The sequence below is a fragment of the Protomyctophum bolini genome, assembly GCF_963924005.1.
Source record: "Protomyctophum bolini genome assembly, chromosome: 14".
NCBI classification, from domain to species: domain Eukaryota; kingdom Metazoa; phylum Chordata; class Actinopteri; order Myctophiformes; family Myctophidae; genus Protomyctophum; species Protomyctophum bolini.
In genome coordinates, this window is record NC_137875.1 from 16,460,484 (window position 1) to 16,483,916 (window position 23,433).

The 23,433-nt window shown below is 45.5% G+C and overlaps 1 protein-coding gene across 1 annotated transcript in view; it reads right to left on the reverse strand.

The window, feature by feature from the left end:
- LOC308328774 (uncharacterized protein) overlaps positions 1–22,555 on the reverse strand; it is a gene marked incomplete at its 3' end in the record, with an annotated part of 22,583 nt that extends 28 nt beyond the window's left edge. The window contains exons 1-10 of the mRNA XM_080782885.1: positions 22,474–22,555; positions 17,959–18,014; positions 14,195–16,285; positions 13,671–13,793; positions 11,049–11,182; positions 9,885–10,052; positions 7,858–8,037; positions 4,571–5,159; positions 2,519–2,733; positions 1,629–1,701 (exon numbers count right to left, since the gene is read on the reverse strand). Coding sequence (XP_080639011.1) covers positions 1,629–1,701; positions 2,519–2,733; positions 4,571–5,159; positions 7,858–8,037; positions 9,885–10,052; positions 11,049–11,182; positions 13,671–13,793; positions 14,195–16,196 — 3,484 coding nt within the window. The 5' untranslated portion in view covers positions 16,197–16,285; positions 17,959–18,014; positions 22,474–22,555. The remainder of the gene's footprint in view (positions 1–1,628; positions 1,702–2,518; positions 2,734–4,570; positions 5,160–7,857; positions 8,038–9,884; positions 10,053–11,048; positions 11,183–13,670; positions 13,794–14,194; positions 16,286–17,958; positions 18,015–22,473) is intronic.
- Between the last annotated feature and the right edge of the window lie 878 nt (positions 22,556–23,433).

Consider the following 23,433-nt stretch of genomic DNA (forward strand, 5'->3'; position numbering starts at 1 on the left):
GAGACGGACAGCAGGGGGCAGTGTTAAGAGCACCGTGTGCACTACACCTGAGACAGACAGCAGTGGGGCAGTGTTAAGCTGTGTGCACTACACCTGAGACAGACAGCAGTGGGGCAGTGTTAAGCTGTGTGCACTACACCTGAGACAGACAGCAGTGGGGCAGTGTTAAGCTGTGTGCACTACACCTGAGACGGACAGCAGTGGGGCAGTGTTAAGCTGTGTGCACTACACCTGAGACGGACAGCAGTGGGGCAGTGTTAAGAGCAGCGAAGCGATACCTCTCTCTCTCTCTCTCTCTCTCTCTCTGTGCGTGCGTGCGTGCGTGCGTGCGTGCGTGCGTGCGTGCGTGCGTGGATGCGAGCGTGGCTACAGATGTAAACCTTTGGTTTTTATCTTTGGTAGCCTAGGAGCAGGAGGGCACGTGCACAAGTATATGCAAACATTCTTGTGTGTAAGAATGTTCTGATTTGTATGCACTTTGTAACTGGCTGTATTCCTATTATCTGACTGAATAAATAAAACCCTTTAATCAAAGGGCTTAATTCAGAGTTTAATGCTGGAATACAGAGTGGAATACTGACTAGAGGGGAGCGGTGCCTCCTGGTGGTTCAGTCAGTTAGTGCACCTGATCATTTAATTATGCTCTGTGTGAGTACCTTGGAATCTGACTCATATAATGTACAGCAGTGTTTCCCAAACCTTTTCATGTCAAGGACCCCAAAATTGACACTAATTAGCCCACGGACCCCCATTTGAAAATATATGCCAAAGCAGACCCCCATAAGAGAAGATTTTTACCATTTGGTTCCATTTGTACACTCTCTGAGTTACAGACCCATAAGGGTCCATTTGGTTCCATTTATACACTCTCTGAGTTACAGACCCATAAGGGTCCATTTGGTTCCTAACTATCATTTAGCTGAGGACCCCCTGGAACTTCCTCTAGGAAGGACCCCTGGGAATCACTGATGTATAGTACAGTACATGTCTCCTCTCTCTCTCTCTCTCTCTCTCTCTCTCTGCCATATGGGTTTGTGTCACACTACACACACTGGGCTCCATCTTGCGCCACCCTTATCCCTAAACTTATTTGCCATGTTTTGCTATTTTGAAAATAATTTTAAAATAGTTCAACTAGTCGATCTGCATCTACATGTTGTGAGCTTGTTTGAACTATTTTAAAAGGTTTTTTTAAATAGTAAAACATGGCAAATAAGTTTAGGGATAAGGGTTAAGGGGTGGCATAGTAGATAGATATAGTCCTCTGTCTAAATACAAAGAAAAGAAAAGCTTAAAATGCCAGAACAATAATAATGTTTACTTTACGTACACAGTAAAATCCTGCAACTATTCTGTAACTCTGAGAGTGTACACGTGTAACCAAATGGTTATATTTGAGTCGCAGAGTTAAATAATAAACACTCGGGATTGTACAATGTGTGTGTCCTTGTGTAGCTGTCGGGCAGAAAGCGTGTACCTTGGACACTGATATGTAAAAAATTAAATGAATGCCCTACACACAGTTCAAAGTGTGTCACACAAAAGTAGCGATCTACACGCTCACAGCGTGTCACATCACGTTGTGAGCGTCTAACCCTGAGCACTGTCATTATATTATAGCTCGTTACCGACAGAGACGGGAACCTCGACGTCGTCAACCAGAACCTGCAGTCCCTGTCCAGCAGCACACCTCCACTCCACCTGAAACACACACAATACATCAGTCCCTGTCCAGCAGCACACCTCCACTCCACCTGAAACACACACAATACATCAGTCCCTGTCCAGCAGCACACCTCCACTCCACCTGAAACACACACAATACATCAGTCCCTGTCCAGCAGGTAGCAGCACACCTCCACTCCACCTGAAACACACACAATACATCAGCTGCACATGGCATCATCGTACCTGGAAGTTATGCGGGAAGGCCCACTGAGTGGCAAAAAACTACTTTCTGGCCTTGACAGTCCATTCATGCAAAAAGAAAAGTCCTATCTGATTGCATTAAACAATGTTAAACTCACCAACATTGCAGCTGTACGAAAAGCTTGAATTATCCTCTTTCTATCTGCAAAGTTTTTGTCTCATAAAAATCCACCATAGAAACGTCATGAGCTACTTTCTGTCAAGAAATGCCCTGCATTTGATTATGTTTCAAAGTGTCAGAGTTTGGAACTAAGTGCTTGTTTTCAATAACACAACATTTTGCTGCCTCCTGCATTATGTGACATTTAGAAACAGGTGGTACGCAGGATGGTTGAGTGATTTCCAACGAGCGCTTCCAAACTCCAACACTCCATGCTGCTCAATGTTTTGCCACTCGGTCTAGATGAGGGGGGCGTGTCCTGATGGGAAAATCATGCATGTGTATACTCTCTATACCCAGTGGTGGAAAAAGTACTCAATTGTTTTACTTAACTAAACGTACCAATACTGCAATTTAGAAGTACTTCATTACAAGTAAAAGTACAGAATTGCAGTACAGACAGACAGACAGACAGACAGACAAACTGACCTTGCCAATTCCCTGGTGGAAGGCAGCCATGCGCACAACCACAGGAACCTGTGCGTTCTGCACGGTGGTCTGCAGCCTGTCTGTCTCTCCTTGCAGGGTGAAGATATTGGATCCCGTGTTGGAGGACAGCCGCACAATCACAAACTCCCCCAGGGCCTTGAAACAGTACTCTGTCCCATCAAACGTGATGAAATGGAGGCTTCCGAACACCATGGCTGCCACGAATGACGTACACATGAAAGAAGATGATGTATTAGAAGATGTATTATAATACATAGGCCTATAATACATTACTGGTATTTAACATTATAGATATAAGACTTTTGTGTCTCTAGCTTACAAATGATGAAAAAATTATATTTCATTTCAAAACATGTTTGTGGTCATTTTATTGTCTACTCTGGCTTTTGTGAACAGTTTTTAAGTTGCTTTATTCAGTATTTACATATTTGATTATTTTATCAGGCCCCTTTTCTATACAAACCCATTGTAACTCCAATCTCCATTTTAACCAGGTTAGATTCATTGAAAACACCCATCAACACCAATCATGTGAGCTTTGGCACTGCCAGAAACAGAGAGAGAGAGAGAGACAGTGCAGTTGCCTGCTAATGAGAGAGAGAGAGATAGAGGAGGGGGGGGGGGGGGGGGGGAGGAGAGAGGGGAGTTGCACCACTCGGTTCACATGGGTGTGATTTTTTTTAAATCAATATGGCATGGCACTTGGCCAAAGACCAATTTAATGATCTGTTAATCTGAGTTTTGATAATGAAAATGTATCTGAATAAATGATGGGTTCGGCTTTGTGCCTTTAGTTTGTATCAGCTTGATCTACAAGTACACCCCTGGACATGATGTACAAGTACACCCCTGGACATGAAGTACAAGTACACCCCCTGGACATGACGCTAGTATGTTGCAGGGACTTACCCCCAATCCAACCCTCGATGCGTCAAGCAGGGAGGCACTGGGTCCCATTTTTAGAGTCTTTGGTATGACCCGGCCAGGGATTGAACCCCGACCTCCCAGTCTCAGGGCGGACACTCTAATCAGGTCACTGAGCTGGCAACTGTGGTGCTCACATGAAAATAAAAATAAAAGTATATAAAAAAAAGTTTGAAGTTACAATGGGTTTGTTTGTGTAGGAAGGGGTCGTGTCTGATAACATTTATATTAAATAACTATATAAATACTCATCAAGTGTAAAGGTTTTGTTGTTTAAAAGAGTCACTCACCGAGACCCTGAGTTGCCTTCTTGGCTGGAATACAGTGATCTGGGCTGACCCAGCCGTAACCTTGGCAACGGTCCAGGGGTCTCTTGTCTAGGTACAGGTGACATAATGATGACTGAATACAACACCACTGGAATGGCAGCAGGTCCCCATCTAGAGAGAGAGAGAGAGAGAGAGAGAGAGAGAGAGAGAGAGAGAGAGAGAGAGAGAGAGAGAGAGAGAGGAGTGTTATTTGGGGCTGAATACAAAATAAATATCAACATCCTAATATTGTCCAATCTTTAGATAGGGAGGCAGGAAGCCGTGTTCATATCGGAGTTACGTAGTGCAGCTTTAAATCTTCTCAGGGAAAATTACAATATGCAGATTGCAGAATCAGAATGTACAGTAATAAGTTGGTTATCCCGTTACTCAGTGGTTTTCAATCCTTTTCAGATCAAGGCCCATTATGTATTCTGCATTTGAGAATGCAGAATGACATTTAGCCTCTCAGACACAAAACCTTAGCCGATTTTGTCCACAATTCCATGCTGTATTGATGTTGGTTGGTACCATTAGGAGAGATAACAGGCATCAAAATAACAATTATTCTACATTCTCTAATTGTGTAGACCTCTTGTAAACTAAGTAATAGAGATGTTAATTGATTAATAATTGAACTCCTGAGAGTGTAAAATGAAACCAACTCTCCATCATTTAGCTGGGGACCACCTGGAACCCCTCAAGGACCACTGGTGGTCCCCGGGACAACTGTGTTGAAAACCACTACTGTAACTGATTCGATGGACGGTTCACACAATGCCATGCGTTATATATATACCGATATGCTTCTGGGCCGCGTGGCCGGAGAAGTAGCGTTCACTGTAGCCGGCCTGCAGGGGCCCCTGGGGGTCGTACACACACCGCTTCCCCGAGCCCCGCCGGTTGGTCAGGATGGACTGGAAGACGTGTCCCCCGATGGCCCCCCAGCGCTGGTTCCTGAGCTGCCTCACCCTCTGCCTGGCGGGGGCAGCCTCCGGCCCGAACGACAGGTCCTCCAGGGCCTGGGCGCGTGTGCACGGACACGCGGGCACGTCGGCCGCCCACTCCTTGGGGTCGGGCTCCTTCACCGCCCACGTCTGGCACTTCACGCGGGGGTCCGAGTCGTCCGGTCCCGTCAGGTCATACACCAGCTGGCCGGGCCGCCCCACGGTTCCGTTGGCCTGCTGGGGCCTGTATCGGCCCGCGGGGTCGAACAGGTTGTCCGGGGGCACCGGGGTCTCGGTGTGGAAGCGTCCCGCTCCGTCGGTGTAACCGATGAGCGCGTTGTGGTGGACCCTCTGGCCGGCACCCCAGTTCATGTCCCCGTAGCGCAGCAGAGCGAAGGCCCGCGCTCCATCGGTAGTCAGGATGCACTGGAAGGTGTTCGTCTGAAAATTACAATCTGGGTTATTTCCAAAACACACGTCGGTACAGAAACAGAAAAAAAAGAAAGAAAAGCAGGTGCGCTTCCTCGGGAATCTGCCCTTGGTTAAGCCAGTGGGTGCTCAGCTTTGAAAATAACGCAACCCATAAACCAACTCTGAAGAAGGCAGTTTGCCGAAACGCGCCAGCGTTCTCAAATAAACATGAGAAATTGCATCTGAATTCTGAGCCAGTCTTACATCTTTTATTTTGTGCCGCTTTTTCCACTTAGTTGGTTTATGATGTCACTTTGTATACAGTATTTCCACAATATATCTACTGCATTATAGGCTTACAGGTACATACCGTACATGTAGATAGAATAGATACTAGATTATACATGTGCATGAAGCAGCCCCTAGGTGGCACCAAAGGGGGAAAACATAAATCATGAAATTCCTGAAGGCATTTTCAGTTAATTTCAGCATTCTTCCCGGCTAACACTTGAGAGCTCACGTTACACTCAACAATGGACTCTAAACTAGGCCAAGAACACACACGCCCTGCTGACACACCCTGCCCCTAGCTGTCCTGTCCACCTCCTCTGTACCTCCTCCTTTGCAACTATATGTGTAAACTACACACATAACTTTGACACTTACAGGTTCATCCTTAAATTAATATGCTCTAAGAGTTAAACAAACACTCAGGATGTCACAGTGGGGGAAGCTTCAAGGACAGGGAGAGCTACAAGACAGATCTGGATGGTTTCTTCATTTCATCATTCCTCCATAGTCTCTAGTCTAGACCATAGTGTGATGGTGTAAGTGATGCAGAAAGACGTTGTTCCTTAGCTGTATTTTGTCGTTTGTTAAACATCCCCCTCAACAAAAGCAAACACCAAAATGCAGCGAGAGGACACATTGATAGCATTCGAACCGGGAGGCTACAACTGCTGGTATAGAGGGAAATTGGTTAAATTATTTAAACAACTATTCGACTAATCGACTAGTAAACTAGGCAACTAGTCAAAATCACTACAAGTGAAAGCCCTACTATATATATATATATATATATATATATATATATATATATAGTTTACTAGTCGATTAGTCGACTAGTTGTTTAAATAATTTAACCAATTTGTTGTTTTGTTATGTAAAAACAGGACAAAGTTTGTAATACTATGCCTTCACACACAGATAACACAATGATGGACGGAAGATTAGGAATTCGGAAACTACCTGGTAGTAAACTCCCATGACAGTGTTTTCCACGCGAGTGACAACTTAAAGTCAGTATTTGCTCATCTTCAGCAAACCGTTTTTTGGTCTTTTGTCAGGGAGGATCAACAGTGATAATGTTTCAGTCTCTCATTCCCAGAGTAGTCCCTTGAGATTACGCCTGTGCCGAATGCTCTCACATCACGGAAAAACACAAGTTCCATACATCAGTGGTTCCCAAACCTTCTCATGTCAAGGACCCCCAAATTGACACTCATAAGCCCGCAGACCCCCATTTGAAAGGATATGCCAGGGACCTCCATGAGAGAAGATTTTTACGGCTCTAGCAGTGATTCTCAACCAGTTTAACTTCAAGGTCCCCCAGTTTGACTACGGGCCCCCATTTAATGGCATTTCTATCTCTGGGAGTGTACAAATGGAACCAAATGGACCCATAAGGGTGATGCGGCATTCTATGAGAGGGTTATCTAATAGTCCAATAAACAGGCTGTACACTTAAAATCATGGATTCACACGATCTGGCATTTATTGATTGCCCATAATTATCCCAAATTGAATGGTCATGTGATATACATATGAACAGCAAAGACACATATGAAAGCAGATACGACCTGTTACGTCACGAATCAGATTCGATCATATCAGTCCGCGGATCGGGGGCCCCTCGAAGCAAAGGACAGACGCTTGTCGGTCTTGGAGAATTCTGACGTGTATATATTTTTCTCAACACTATATACTAGCAATCTTTCTTGTCACTCTGTGACCTTGCTTGGGCACAGCTCAGCTGCACACTCTTAAAGTAATAGTAACTGCTTAAAGGGTCTACTTTCCCCCATCAGGGTCCATTTGGTTCCAAACTATCATTTAGCTGGGTACCCCCTGGGAGTCCCCGGACCCCACTTTGGGAACCACTGCCATACATACATTCAATAGACCGGTCCAAAAACAGCATGGCTAGCCTGTTCAATCTATGGACATCAAGTTATATTTGGTGTGCAGTTAAACACAGAAAAATCAGCTGAGTAGCTGTATGTACACAGTATATATCTTGCCTACACATCACAAATCATGTGCTAATGCTTTAGCCTACATCTTAAGGCATCTTAAGGCATCTTAAAATTAATTAATTGAAAACCTTTCTTCAGCTTAAAGGTCCTTGCTTGCTGCTGCCTGCTGCCTTTTTCTGATTTCTTTCTGCGTTTTTCCACCATTTTTCCGAAAACGGGCAGCAGTCACCAGGTGACTTCATCAGGGTGTAGTCACCCTGATGGTGTATCAGGGTGTAGTATCAGGGTGTAGTAACCCTGATGGTGTAGTCACCCTGATGAAGCCGCAACACGTAGGTGCATTTTAACTTTTGAAAATGCATTAGCCACCTTATTAGCATCAATTCTGTCACGCAGTTGTATACTAATGAGCACCTTGTTGAAGATTCCTACTCTGGCCAAACAGATGCGTGCCTTCCTCTCTTTTTTCCTACCTCTGACTTGTTGACCTTCTGGAAAGAGACGGGCATCACGTGGTCCCAGGTGATCTTCAGGATCCAGCTCGGGGTGAAGGCAGGCCTGTTCCTGAGCTGCTCAAACTCTGTGACGTCCTTCGCGGTGCGGTTGAAGACAATCTGAGAGTAGATGTCCGACATGTTCAGCTGATGATATTCCTGAAGGATCGAGGAGGGGAGAATGATACATTTTATGCTTGTTGACAGTCCAGACTCAAACTGGCTGCTGTGATTCCCCTAGTGAGCTTTAAATGGATTGCCATGGGCACACTTCCCATACATTGCTCCTGCTTTGACGTATAGCAACTGTCTGCTTGCTTTTTAGTCGACTAGCAATTTCCGTTGCTTAGTTTTTTAGCCCTTATTGGTCACGTTCCTGTTCTCCCTTTAAGCTTCTTCTGTAGTGGGTACTGTATTTATGAGCATTGTATATCTGTCCTGTTTTTTTTGTTGTGTATTTTTTGTTACTGGCAGAGTTGTGTTACTTATTTTGCCTATTGTCCTGGCCAGTTCACACTTGTAAAAGAGACTTCAGTCTCAATGTGGTTTTTACTGGTTAAATAAAGGTTAAATAAAAAAAATTAAATTAATGTTTTTGCTTTCATTTATTGTAAATAATTATTATATGGGGTGTAAGATGCAACTATAGCCTAATACTGCTATGATAAGATATTATAAGCAATGACACGTTAAAAGAAACAAGGCAAGCCTACTACTGTAGTTCAGCCAGACCCTGGATCGGTCAACTTATTTACACAGACTCACTGGGTCAGTGAAAGCAATGCCATCGATTAAATATAAACCCGTTAATGAATGTATGTCAAATGTTACATTAGACGGCACATTGCGTACACACACACACAATACCTGAGCAGGCTTTTCTGAGGGGCATCCATACTAGCCTATAGTCATTCATGAAAACTGGACCAAAATAACATCAGTTTAACTATTGAGCTCTTGGAATTCATATGATACTGTAGGAGATGGAGGAAAATACAACCTGGCTGCCCTCACTTACAGTTACTGTGTGTCACAGTGTATCTCGTCTCAGGCCAATGAAGTGGAAACAGATTCAGATGGGCATCTGGGAAACTGAAACCGATGACTTATTCCCTCTTTTGTGATCTAATCGCTCATGTCCTATTCTGGGGGCAGGACTGATAAACTGGAAATTGGGTCATTCTTGCACAAACGAATCCAATGTTGTTACATTCTGATGTGGATGCATTTATGTTGCCAACATACAGTGTGTGAACTAACAATGTTCTTTCAACTTTACTGAATTTATGTTCGTTCGAAAAGGCGGACCAAAAGAGCAAGCGACATATAGTTTAATGTTTACTGATATTATTGGTCAAACAAAAAATACAAATAGGAAAATAGGACGTGTGCACATTCCCTGAATAGTAGCTTTTGCAACTGTCTTTTCAGTTTGATGGCACATTTCTTGATTTTGCTATCAGCACTAAGACGGCCTCATGCAGGGTCAGACAGATGCATGAAGGTGTGTTTTCCTTTGTCATTTTCTGATGCAAATCTCCTTTGACTCCATCCTAGCCTCGGTACTCATCCTAGCTTCGGTACCTAACTTAGCTCAGGCTAACTCCATCCTAACCCAGTGGTTCTCAAAGTGAGGTCCGGGGACCCCCCCAGGGGTCCTTGAGGGAGTTCCAGGGGGTCCCCATCTATGATAGTTAGGAATCACTGCTAGAGCCATAAAACAAATCTTCTCTTATGGGGGGGGGGTCCCTGGCATATCTTTTTCAAATGGAAGTCTGCGCGGGCTAACAAGTGTCAATTTGGAGGTCCTTGGCATGAAACAGTTTGAGAACCCACTGCTCTAACCCATTTTGGGCGGATCGAACCCCTTTTGGTTTTTGCATTATGCTATGCTTTAGCTATTGAAAACTCGAAGAACCACTGACATAGAAACATAGCTTTTTCAGAAAACTGTCAGGATGCAGAAGACATTTTTAGAATCTGATCTCAGGTCAAAATGGGCTAACCTGATAGAGCAGCCGTCCCTCGCCCCGGGTCAGGTCTGCGTCGTCCCAGAACACAGCCAACAGGGACAGGCTCTCGTTGCCACGGAAACCCCCGGGGAAAGGCTGAGGAAGCAGGAGCTGCTCATTCTCTGCCACGGACTGGAACTGGACCAGGCCGTTGTCCGAGAACTGAGAGAGAGAGAGAGAGAGAGAGACAGGAAGTCGAGAGATATTCACTATATTTGGCTATTTTGATCTTTCATGATCTTATAAGAAATGCATGGAAATGGTTAAACCTTAAAAGAAAATGGCCGTGTTTCACTTGTTTTTCTTTCGTTATTTCTTCATGTGATGATATTGATGTATATGATGTATTATAAATATGAATACTGGGTTTTTCTGTCATTTCAGTCATGCATGATGGACATCTTTGTATGTTTACATTTTTTAATTGATTGACGGTGTTATGAGACCCAGCTGTGTCTGGTCATGTGAGTGACACAGTCGTGTCAGGTATATATGTAGGTGCTTGTTTGCGATGTTCATTGTCTGATGAAGAAAAGGTCATTTCCACTGTGGTGAGAAAATAAATGATTGAGTTTGGAGCTCAGTCCAGTGTGTGGATCTTATTCTCCTTTCTTTTTTCTTATAGGAAATGCACCAATACTGAGCATACCTGTAACATGTTACCGGCTCTGTGTCTGCTACTATTGAATCAGCAAACAGTACATGTTCGTAGCCTTTTTACTATGGATAATTTTCTCTTGTGATTTTTAGCTATAGCTCTTTGTAATTTGATATATTGTTGGTTGTCATGTAACAATGGGACCTAGTTCTAGTGTTGTTTTGCATCTGGGTTTGCAACTTTAAAGGAACACAACTGCACAAAATGTGCAAAAGAATAGTCAGGAAATGTGGCCATGGGGTCCCTAGATTTCCATTATCTTCTTTTATGATACAGTTTATATTGATAAACACCTGAACATAAAGGTTTTCCAATACACATGTTGTATAACTGATTATTTTTTCTTCTTATTTATCATTTTTAGCCCCTTTAATGAGAGCAAGTGGCTCAAATGTGTCAATATGGGTTGATTCAAAGCACTTTCATCTAGATGGCCCAAGATGGGTGTACATAGCTAACAGGGCTTTCAGAATATTTGTCTTGATCAAAAGAATACTCACAAAGACCCTGTCATACAGTTTGCCCATGAAGGGGAAGCCCATCGGAGGACTGATGTAGGGTGAGTTTCCGTCCGCTGAGGCCACCTCCACTCCTCTATCTCCCACATCATCTCCATAGGGATACAGTTCGCTCTCTGGAGATAGAGACCATTCCGTTTGTCAGACAGCGCTATCGTACTGAGCAAGCTCACGTGGACAGTTACATGTTATATAGAAATCAAGTGACTTTAAACAGATTTGTGTCAGACAGAATTGGGTGAAAAGGTATTCGCAAACACTTTTATGTAGTTTGTTTGCATAGCCCACCCTTTTGAACAGCATTTCTACACGTTGTGTCATTGGCGGCGCAGGAACAACGGAAAGACCCCGGCAGGTTGGCACACGACGACGCACGCCCGGGGCACGCCACGGGCGACGTGCACTCGTCGCGGTCCTCGCACCCTCCCTGACTGAAACCTCGGTCCTCCGCGGCCTCCCAGCCCCGACCGCACAGACAGCGGAACCCCCCCACGTCGTTGGAGCACGTGGCCGCGGGGTGGCATCCCCCGCCATTCTGCTGACACTCGTCCAGGTCTACGCAGAGCACTCCGATGGACATGTAGCCCGGCGTGCACACGCACAGGAAGGAGCCCGGGGTGTTGTGGCAGCGAGCCCGAGCGTGGCACGGCGGCCGGGAGAGAGCGGAGCACTCGTCCACGTCCTCGCACCACGTGCCGTTGCCGGCGTGTCCGAGCGGACAGTGGCAGGAGAAGGAGCCGGGGGTGTTCCAGCAGCGTGCCAGCGGGTGGCACGGCGGCATGGCGCCTTCTTCACATTCATCGATGTCCACGCACGCCCCGTCCTCCTCCCAGAACCCCCGCGGACAGGAGCAGAGGTACGCTCCGGGCTGGTTGGTGCACACCTGGTCCGAGCGGCAGGTGGCGTTGTCGGCGCACTCGTCGGTGTCCTCGCAGATGGGGCCCGCAGCAACGTACCCGGGCATACAGGGGCACAGGAAAGACCCCACCGTGTTGTTGCACAGTGCGTGCTCGGGGCACGGGCTAATGCCCTCTGGGTCTTTGCACTCGTCCACATCCTGGCACGTTGTCCCGTTGAGAGTGAAGCCGTCGTCGCAGGGGCAGCCATGGGACCCGATGAAGTTGACACACATGGAATGGGGCTGACACACCGGGGTGTCAGGGGAGGACTCGGAGCACTCGTCCACGTCCACACACTCCGTGTCGTTACTCCAGAAGCCCGGGTTGCATCTGCAGTGGTACGAGCCGACGGCGTTCATGCATGTGCCGTTGACACAGAGCTCCCCGTGCTCGACTCCCCCGAGGCATTCATCAATATCCTCGCACAGGTCGTCAACTTTGGAGAACCCCAAGTGACAGGTGCACAGGTAGCTGCTGTTGGTGTTGACGCACATGCTGTGGGCAGGGCAGGTGGAGTTATCGAGGCATTCGTCGATGTCCTCACACTCTGTGGCGTTGACCCTTCTATAGCCGTCCCAGCACTGGCAGACGAACGATCCCGCCGTGTTCAGACACTGGGAGAACACGGAGCACGGGTCCAGAGAGCACTCGTCCACGTCCGAGCACAGGGACCCGTTGGCCGCGAAGCCCGAGGCACAGGGACAGAGGTAGGTCCCGTTAACGTTGGCGCAGGTGCTGTTGTCGGGGCAGGTGAAGTTCCCCGTCGCGCACTCGTCCACGTCCTGGCAGTCGCTTCCATTGCCACGGTAACCCTGCCAGCAGTCGCAGAGGTAAGAGCCGTCCGTGTTGATGCAGGTGGAGTGCGACGGGCAGGCCTGCGCCTCCGCCACGGCAGGCCTCCGCCTGCGTCTCCGCCACGGCCGGCCGCTCGCACTCGTCCACGTCATGGCAGTCCGTGCCATTGCCGTGGTAGCCCTCCTGGCAGCGGCAGTAGAAGGAGCTGCGGTCCACGACGATGCACTCGTCCGCTCGCACTCGTCCACGTCGCGGCAGTCCGTGCCATTGCCACGGTAGCCCTCCTGGCAGCGGCAGTAGAAGGAGATGCGGTCGACGACATTGCACTCGGCGTGGGGATGGCAGACGTCACTGGCGTTCAGGCAGCGGCCCTCCTTCACGCACGTGCCCTCGTCGTCGTAAGCCAGGCCCAAGACACAGGTGCAGACGTAGGAGCCGGGAGCGTTGACGCAGGTCATGTTTCTGCTGCACGCGGTGGCCACTTGGCACTCGTCCACGTCGGCGCAGACCAACCCGTCCCCCTGGAAGCCGTCGTGGCACCGGCAGCTGTAGGAGCCCTCGGTGTTGTTGCAGAGTGCCTGGGCACTGCAGTTGTGGGGCCGAGTGGAGTTCTGAGCACACTCATCCACGTCCCGGCACTCAAAGCCTGTTCCCTCCATGCCGGGTGGGCAGGCACACGCATGGGATCCCGGTGTGTTAGTGCAGCTGGCGGCGGGATGGCAGCCTCCGTTTTCATTTTGGCACTCATCAATGTCTATAATTCATCCAAAACGGAATGGAATAGTGTCAGGGAAACGAAACCCCCCAAATGGTGCTAAAAAAAAAGCTCAGAAGACAGGCCACGCATGGAGGCAAATGATAAAATGATAGTTTCGGTGTAGGTGTATGATAATAAAGCATGGATGCTTACCTGTACAGTTTATCCCATTGCCGGTGAAGCCACTGAGGCAGGAGCATAGGTGACCACCCACGGTGTTCAAACAATGGGCAAACTCACTGCATGCGTGCTTCCCTGTTTTACACTCATCCACATCTGCAGAGGGATAGAAGGAGAGAGCGATGGAGGTTGGGAGAGGGTGGTGATAGGGGAACAGAATGTAGGGTATAGAGAAGAGAAATAAAATTAGACTTTGACAGTATACCTATATAGGACAATATGTTATCAAGTGCCAATGCTTCAGCATTGGTTTTGTTTCAAATTTTCACTCTACAAAAAAAAGACTATGATGAGACAGTGAAGTTCTGGCATTAGTGTTGCTGAGAATTGGCTTTGTTTACTTTATGCCATTGTGATAAACTTTAAATTCTTGTTTTTTTTTTACTTTCAATTATTTTTGCAAAGACTTTGCATTCAGTTCAGACATATATGAATGTTATATTATGTTCAATGCATTACTAAGATGTATTCAGGAAAATAAATTAGCTCAAGTTTACCGACACACTCAGTCCAGTTCCGCACATAGCCATCTTTGCAGACACACTCGTAGGATCCTGGGACGTTCGTGCAGACCGTCTCATTTTGCGTGCAAATGTTTTCCCTCTGGCACTCATCTACGTCTGAGCAGATGACCCCGTCGGCGCCCACATAGCCCAGGTCACACACACACTGGTACCCGGCGGGCGATGGGTGGCACAGGCCGTGAGGATGGCATTCGGGGGAACAAGCCGTGCTGGGTGGCACGCAGGTGTTATTGTGCGCCACCGTTCCATTCAGACACGAGCAGACGTAGGCGCCGGGAGAGTTGATGCACGTGGAGATGGACGGGCAGGTGGCATTCGAGAGGGCACACTCGTCCACGTCCTGGCAGGAGAAGCCGTCACCTGTGAAGCCTTGCAGACAGGAGCAGTAGTAATGTCCCATGGTGTTGGAGCACAGTGCCTGGGGGTCGCATGCACCCACTTCGGAGCACTCGTCTATGTCCTGGCAATGGGAGCCGTTGCCGGTGAAGCCGCGGTTGCACTTGCAAGAGTGGGAGCCGATGGTGTTGAGACATGTGGCGTTGGCGTGGCACGGTTTGTCTCTGCACTCGTCCACATCTATACACTGCATCGTGTCGGTGGGGCGGGAGAAGCCCACGACGCAAGGGCACTCGTACGAGCCCTCCGTGTTGGTGCACACCTCGTTGTCATCACACACATCATCCAGGGTCATGCATTCATCCACGTCTTGGCAAATGGTTTCGTTGATCAAGTCGAAGCCCGTTTGGCACAGGCAGGTGAAGGAGCCCTCATTGTTGACACATGTCGCCCTGTTTCTGCACCCTCCGTTGTCCACTTGACACTCATTAATATCATTGCACTGCGACACTCCATCTCCAGAGTAGCCCGCCTGACAGCTGCAGTTGTAGGTGCCGAGGAGGTTGGCGCAGAGGGCGTTGGAGTGACACTGCTGGGCCAGTGAGCACTCATCCACATCCACGCACGTGATTCCGTTGCCGCTGTACCCAGTCTTGCACTCACAGGTGAAAGAGCCAGGGAAATTATTACAATCAGCGTATGGACTGCAGCGGCCCGTGCCACACTCATCCTCATCCTGGCACTTTGAGTTGTTGTAGACGTAGCCGATGCCACAATCACAGTAGTATGACCCGGCTGTGTTAACGCAGGTGGCGCTAGCGGGGCAGATATCAGGCGTGCCACACTCGTCGATATCAGCACAACTTTCACCATCTCCTACGAAACCTTCCCGACAAGAACAGTCATAATTGCCCATCTTGTTGATACAAATTGCGTTGGGGTGGCACTTATTCTCTGAGTTACATTCATTGACATCTACACACGTCCGTCCATTCCCTATGAAACCTGCACGACAGGAACATCGATAAGAGCCTATAGTGTTTGTGCAGTCTGCATACCTGCTGCAGATGTTGTTGGCACACTCGTCAATGTCCTCACACGTCTGTCCATTGCTTGCATAGCCAGTGCTGCACGTGCAGCGGTATGATCCAGGAAGGTTATGGCATCCTTTATAGCCGAATGAGGCAGCACACACACCGGGAGTCTCTGAACACTCATCTATATCCAAACACAGGTAGTTTCCGTTGCCCTTGTATCCGTTATTACAGGTACACACGTAGGATCCCAGGTTGTTGGTGCACGTGGCATTCCAGTGGCAAATCGTCGCGTCGACACACTCGTTCTTATCGGTGCATTGGAACCCGTTGCCTTTGAAGCCTGTCTTACACGCGCACAGCCGCCCGCCGTCGGTGTTGGTGCACTGCGCGCTGGCGTGGCAGCCCCCGTTCTCCATCTCGCACTCGTTGATGTCCTCGCAGAGGCGGCCGTCCCCGATGTAGCCATCGAGGCAGGCACAGGTGTAGCCGCCCAGGGTGTTGTTGCACCGGGCCCTCCCGTGGCAGTTGTTCAGCCGTGCGCTCGAGCACTCGTCCATGTCCTCGCAGGACATGCCGTCGCCCTGGAAGCCGTTCTTACACATGCAGACGTAGCTGTCGCTGGTTCTGTGACACTCGGCGTGCGACTCGTGGCATTTGGTGCCCGCCGCCTCGCAGTCCTCCAGGAAAGCCTCTGGAAAATAAAAGTAAAGAATGATGTTATTAAACAACATTCTTTTTAAAAAAGAGCAAAGACATGCACATCCTCAACCCAAACTTGGGCGACGAGTAGTATACAGGAATAGAAAAAAGAAACCACTCGCACACGGAGGAGGGCTCCGATGCTGTAATAGATGCCTTTTATTGCACCAAAGTGACATTTTGAGCACAACGCTCTTCCTCTGACGGAGTGTCTGAGGAAGAGCCTTAATTGTGCCCGAAAGGTCACAGCAACATTTCAATTCAAAAAAGGCATCTATTATTTTACTATTATAATATTATTTATTATTTCATTTTTTATTCTATTAAACAACATTCTGACATGTAACTTAGCCCCGTTTGGATCCTCCCCCTCCGCTGTTGGCTCAGGGAAGAGGTTCTGTGGCATAGGGTATCCCTGCATGGGGCCAAATTGGTCGAGGCGAACTCTCCAAAAGCAGTGGCGAAAACCCTTTTCGTAGTATCGTATCCAAAAAGTAAAGGTATTTCTGCAAAGCTACTATGATAAACTTAGTGGAAAGTGGAAAGTAAAAACCAAGGTTCATGTTTTAGGTTATTAGAGAAAGTGTAAAACTAAATAATTTGCTGCTTTCTTTCGTTTTAGCGATGTTAGCTATTTTTGAAAGGGGTATTTGAACATGGGGCTAAATATGTATTTTTTTTTACACAATTTTATAGCGATATTTTTTTTTTAAATTTACTATAGTGACTATAGTAAATAATAATAAAAATTATCGCTACTATAGTATAGTCCTACTAGACCCCAGGAATTTACATCTGTCCACAAAAGATCACAGGATCTACTGAATGTGAAGGGGGGTACTATAGGGGGATGCCATACTGTGTTGTATGGCTCAACATGTCAGTTTGTTACCCCCTACATTCAGTAGAATCTGTGATCTTTTGTGGCCAGATTTTCTTGGGGTCTAATAGGACTATAGTAAAAAAAATCGCTATAAATTAAATAGTAAAATATAGAAGATGACGATTAAAGTTTCTTTATTAGGAAAAAGACCCCTTGAGATGTACCATCTCGTTTTCGAGGGACTCCCAATAGATAGAAGATTTGTACAGCTCTAGCAGTGATTCTCAACCCGTTGAATTTCAAGGACCCCCCAGTTTGACATGCATTAGTCTATGGACCCCTATTTAATGGCATTTCTAGCTCTGGGATCCCCAATTTATATTGTAAAATCAATGTTAATTACACTCTGAGAGTGTACAAATGGAACCAAATGGACCATTTGGTTCCATTTGTACACTCTCAGAGTTACAGACCCATAAGGGTCCATTTGATTCAAAACTATCATTCAGCTGGGGACCCCCTGGAACTCCCTCAAGGACCCCTGGGGGTCCCCGGACCCCACTTTGGGCACCACTGTTGTACGGGGTTGTTTCACTCCTAAGCTTCTGGAAGGCTCGGCCCATTTCGCCCCATGCAGGATACCTTGCCACGCAACGTCTTCTCAGAGCTAACAGTGGAGGGTGAGGTTCCAAACGGTCCTATACAAAAGTAAGAAGTCACAAAATGCCACCCGTCCATGGGCGACATATTGAGACGACAGCTGTTACTCTCAGCGGTCCAAACTGTCTGAGCTTTAGGGTAAAAAAATAAATGAATAAATAATAGTCCAGGTGATACATTACCTGCATAGCAGTATTTCTGCACTGCACATACACACACCAACCACAGTAGTGGCAACCTATGGAAAATAAGAAGGGCAAAGGTTAGGGAACAAGGGAACTGCTGATTGGAAATGTTATGATGAATTGAACAAGGTGGACCCTCTTGTAAACAAGTCTAATGCATTATTGGATCGTCCAATCACAGTTGACAGTTGACAGTTTTTGTATTGAGTTGTGCTTGCTTGAAATGTGATGTAATCCTGCAAACTGTTAATAAATAGTTCAATCAATCAATGGAAATCCTAAAATGTGTCGCCAGGGGTACTTTTTCTCTGCTTGCGTCGAGAATCAATGCTTGCGTAATTTATGCTGCGTTGGATTGGGAGCGACGGAGGGCTGATGCAAGGTGATGCGAGGGAGGACATTTCTCTCACCCTCCGTTACGTATAGTGCTTCTTGCGTCGATTACGTTCGACTCTGTAAGGCACTTAACCCTAACCATAACCGCACCCACGGGTGAGTCTTAACCGGCCACGGATGTCGACTAAAGTGCTTCACAGAGTCGAACGTAATCGACGCAAGAAGCACTAAAGCAACGGAGGGTGAGAGAAATGTCTCGCTTCCAGTCTGTCCCTTATACATCATCCGTCGGTCTGGGGACAGATCCCAATCCTAACACGTGCGTGGGGGGGGGGGGGGGGTATGTTTCTGGGCAGGGTAGAACTCTATTTTAACTCATTTGTTTATTTTCAGAAAAAATCACATACCGACCTCAATTCTGAGGGCCATGTACAGTAGTATTGTATCAAATGTGTCTCCAAATGTCAGCAAGCTCTACTCTTGAATGGGGAAAGTAGGTAGAGACCTGATTATACTAAATGGTAGAGTGTGAGTTACATTTTCTGCTAGGCTTTTGTTTCCATATAGCCTACTTGCACTTTGAACAATAGCCTATGGCCTATTGTTATGGAATCCTTAACATAAAGGCCCATTTTCTTATAGGCTGACTCAGTCGACACCCAAGGAGTCAATTTCATTGTCCTGTTACTTAACTGACAGTGCAGCTAATTTCTTCTGGCAAATATGTCTTTCTCTGCAATATCTTCTATAGAATAGACAACTATATTAATAATAATAAAATAATACAATAAATGAATATATGAATACAATGAAACGGCATCCAGACTATATTTGTTTTAATCCATTGTCCTGATATTTCAAATGTCCACAGTTCATGTACTCTTGTGGTTCCTCATAGGGTCGTGAAGAGAACTACATTGACGAAGAATCATTGTATTGCTACTGTCTATATGAACACAAATGGCCATGAAGTGAATAAACCCTTTGCAGTCACTGACACAATCATTTTCTTTTTCATTTACTTAACTGTGAAGCATTTCCCTGAAACTGTATTTGCAATGGCAAAAAAGCAAATTGCTTAAATTTAAAAGCAGAACAAGCACAGTGCACTTCACCTTTCCAGTATAACTGACACTATCACCTTCCTTAAAAGCAGTACTGAACTTCACCTTTACAATAAATTTGTGACACTATCGTCTGTCACAAAAGTGACAATCACATCATTAAAGCAGTATACTGTAATTCACCTTTTCAGTATAAAGGGCCTTTAAGACTTTACACGCTATCCTCGTCTTAACCACACAAACTGCCCTTTTGGCCCATCCTTTGTTACCTCGAGCCTATAGGCCTACAGTACACCAAATCTCTTCACTGAAAATGCAAGCTCACAACGCATCGGGTTGCGACTGTAATGCCTGTCAGGCTTCCGTTTCCTAAAACTTTACCTACTCCAACATTGTGAAAATTATGGTCCCATTATGATTTAAAAATGAATGATAAAGACAACTACAGTATGTTGTGTCCATGGGTTCCACTGTGTGATGACCCAGCCTTCTCTCCCCTTCACTTCACACCAATAGCACACTGCTCTCACAGATATTTCTTGAGAGGCATCAAAACGGGTCTGTATAGAAACCAATGGGTGACCTTCATCCATATCGTTTTTTGTGGGTTGCAACAAAGTTGAGAAAAGTTCAAAGCAGCAGCCAGCCAAAAGTGTGCTGTGGGCTGCAATAGACGTACGTGATGAAGGTGTCGTGGGTGTCCAGATGTTTGTATAAACACACATTTAGTGGAAAAAGGTCGAAATTAATTTGATTTGATGATCCCAACGACTACTGCACAATGTCAAGGTGATTAGGAGAATATGATATGATTAGACACTATTGGTTGTTATTGGGTTACGCACAAAATGCTAATACTCCCTCTGGGGCATACAAAGCTATTGTCTGTGTATTAAGGAGGGGGATTTGGACGTGAAGTCCTCTTGAGTAATAAGACTGTCTGCATTACATAATCCTCGTCAGGCCTCCCAAGGGACAGTCATTACACCTTAGGGACAGGTATACGCAAGCTTTAAATGCCACATCCTTGTGGAACATGCCAGTGGAAAAATGAGAACGTAGTCAGGCCTACAGATTTAGATTTTTGTCTACAACCAAGTGGCCACTCCAATAGTCATTTGGTCCAATATTTTCAAGAACTACCATAATACAAAACCCGGAATGGATTATTAAAACAATTTAAAATAAATGAAACAATCATATAATATTGAATGTGTCTCTGTGTCCTAATTGAGGGCACTCAACAAAGACTGCAATATGGATCCAAATGGAGAGAAGTGTCCTGGCAGGACACATATTATATTATGTATTTGAATGATCAACTCTAAATGTAGACAAACAAATCATTTCAATAAACACACTTTTTTGGTTATTTTGCACTGCAAAACTGAAAGTTTGAAATAGTTGTTAGGGCGATGGGAATGTTATAGAACTAGGCTATAGAAGTAATATAATGTTTTAGAACTATGGAACCAGAATAAGGTAGGCCCTAAATCATGTAATTGAAAGTGGAGTGAAAATATATTTTATTAGGCCTAAGAAATAATCAAAACGAATATCAAACAGTATGGAAATTTGTAGTCCAGATCTTCAGTCAAACATGTTACTCTACATACAAATGTGTGCCATATAGTCTTTGACCCACATGTATAGCAATGACACATCTTGTTTGTGTCTCCAAAAGACACCTTTGGACAAACATTTGAAATATACAATAAAGGCAGAAAACATGCAGAAACGTATCTTTACTAATCTGAATTGGATTAACTTTACGACAACACACAAATCAAACCAGCTACCTCATCTGAATCTCTCTCCAGCCACGAGCCACCATTCTAAGAAGATCCAACAAAGACTATCAAATTCCAATACACCGAGACCACTGGTTCTGGCTTACCGCATATTTCCCAGTCCGTTGGTGACCTAGGAGACTTTCATTGCATGGGGTTGAGAGTGAGGACTCCCCTGCGGACGGTGGGTCTCTTTGCACCGGCCCTCCGTCGTCACCTCTCTCTTCCTAGTGTCCCTGTGCTCTGTCCCGCTTCTTACCCAGGCTGGATCACTCCTTCCACCTCCACTTTGTGTCTCAGTTTCTCCACTTTGGCCAACCACACACCCGACCCCCCCTCCCTCCTCCCCCAGGGACTTGGCATAATAGCAAATGTCACCATATTGTCCTTTTACCTGACATCTTAAACCTCTGAGAAGGGGAACACCCATATTCGCCTACGTTATGTATCAGCTCCTGCAACAATAATAGACTAAACTCCCCGAGGCATGGCTTGGTACCGTTTACTAAAAGAGATAAAAGGTAAAACAAAAACAAAAAACTGAGAACAGAACAAGGAACGCATGGGTTTTAAAGGGAGTTAGACTCGCTTGGATGTGTTAATTCATTAGAATAGGAAGTGTCCTGTTTGAGACAATTGGTTGATTGGTTGAATTTATTCAACCGGCAGTGTGCCGTGGGTTCGACTCCTGATCCCTACAGCCTTTTCATCCTTTACAGGAAATTGTTAATAAGTGCATAGATATTGATTGATTGATTGATTGATTGAATAGTTTATTGAACATAAATGTAAAAACATCAACAGAGTACAGTCAAACACTCAATTCAAAAGGGATAGCACCTTGCGGTCTTGTTTCCATTTAGGCCCTATGGCTGCAATCAATATAACGACATGCACATGCTGTACAGCAGCACATAATACATAGGGGGCTCCATTTTTGTCACCGCTAAACCCCTTATCCCTAAACTTCTTTGACCTTTTTTTACTATTTTGAAAAACATTTTTGAATAGTTCAACTAGTCAATCTACATTGACACGTTGTGAGCTTGTAGACTGGCCATTTTAACTATTCAAAAATGTTTAGCAAAAAATAAAAAATAAGGCAAAGAAGTTTAGGGATAAGGGGTTTAGCGGTGACGAAAATGGAGCCCAGGGTGTGTTTATACCGTTTGATTTCTGAGGAGGAAAATGCCATACCGTATAATAATGTGTGAAGTATTTGTGATAAATCAACTATTATATTGTGTTATATATATATATATATATATACCAAAGCAGTTCAAATTGTAATATTATTGATATTAGTGTCATACTTGACTTACTTGACTTAATCCTCTTTACCCCGTCGAGGGGCATAGGGCGTCCACCAGAGCTCTCCATCTCACTCTCTTCTGGGCCTGCGCTTTTGCTTCCTGCCAGCTCATTCCGATGTCCTTTAGGTCCTGGAGAGTGGAACGTCTTAGTGTCATACAGAACTGATATATATATTTATATTTTTATGACATGTTGCATATAAAGTTATAAACCCAGAAATGTGACATTGCTTCACACTACTGTAATTCAGACAATGCAATTAAAAAAAGCATGCATGGAAGAACTGGAGAAGTGGTAAATTCTTGTCTTTCTTTCTTTTAACAGTAACAGTTCATGGACAGATACAGTAGGAATACCTGGAAACTTTGAGATGTGACCCATTTGATGCTTCCTGCAATTATCTAATCTTTTGTGTAATCGGAATGTGCTACAGTAATACTGTAGGTGGCAAACCCCACCCATAGGTACATAAGAAGCCTTAAAACAGGAACAAAACAGCGAAAACCATAAATAGAAATGTGTATAAAAACTGCTACAATCTGATTGAGATTCTTTGAGGAGGGGTTGAAGATCTATTAGTTCCAATTCAATATAATAATCTATAATCATGGTAAAGTTTAGTTTTACATATTTGGTAGTAAACCATGGATAATTTGTTTAAGATGATATAAAGCAATTCATTTTAATTCTAATAATTAACACAGGCCTGTGCCGTGGCTCAGCGGTCCAGGCACCTTTGCTGGTAATCCAGTCTGGCAGTGTGCCGTGGGTTCGACTCCCGATCCCTACGGCCTTTACTGCATGTCACCCATCTCTCTCGCTCTCTCTCTCTCCCATTTCCTGTCAGCCCTCCATACATTTTTTTATAAAAAAGACCTCTTATTTTTTTTTTATAACACATTAACATATCATGTGAGATCACATGCAGAGATGTAATTTAAGTGAAACGTCCCCCTTGAACCCAACAT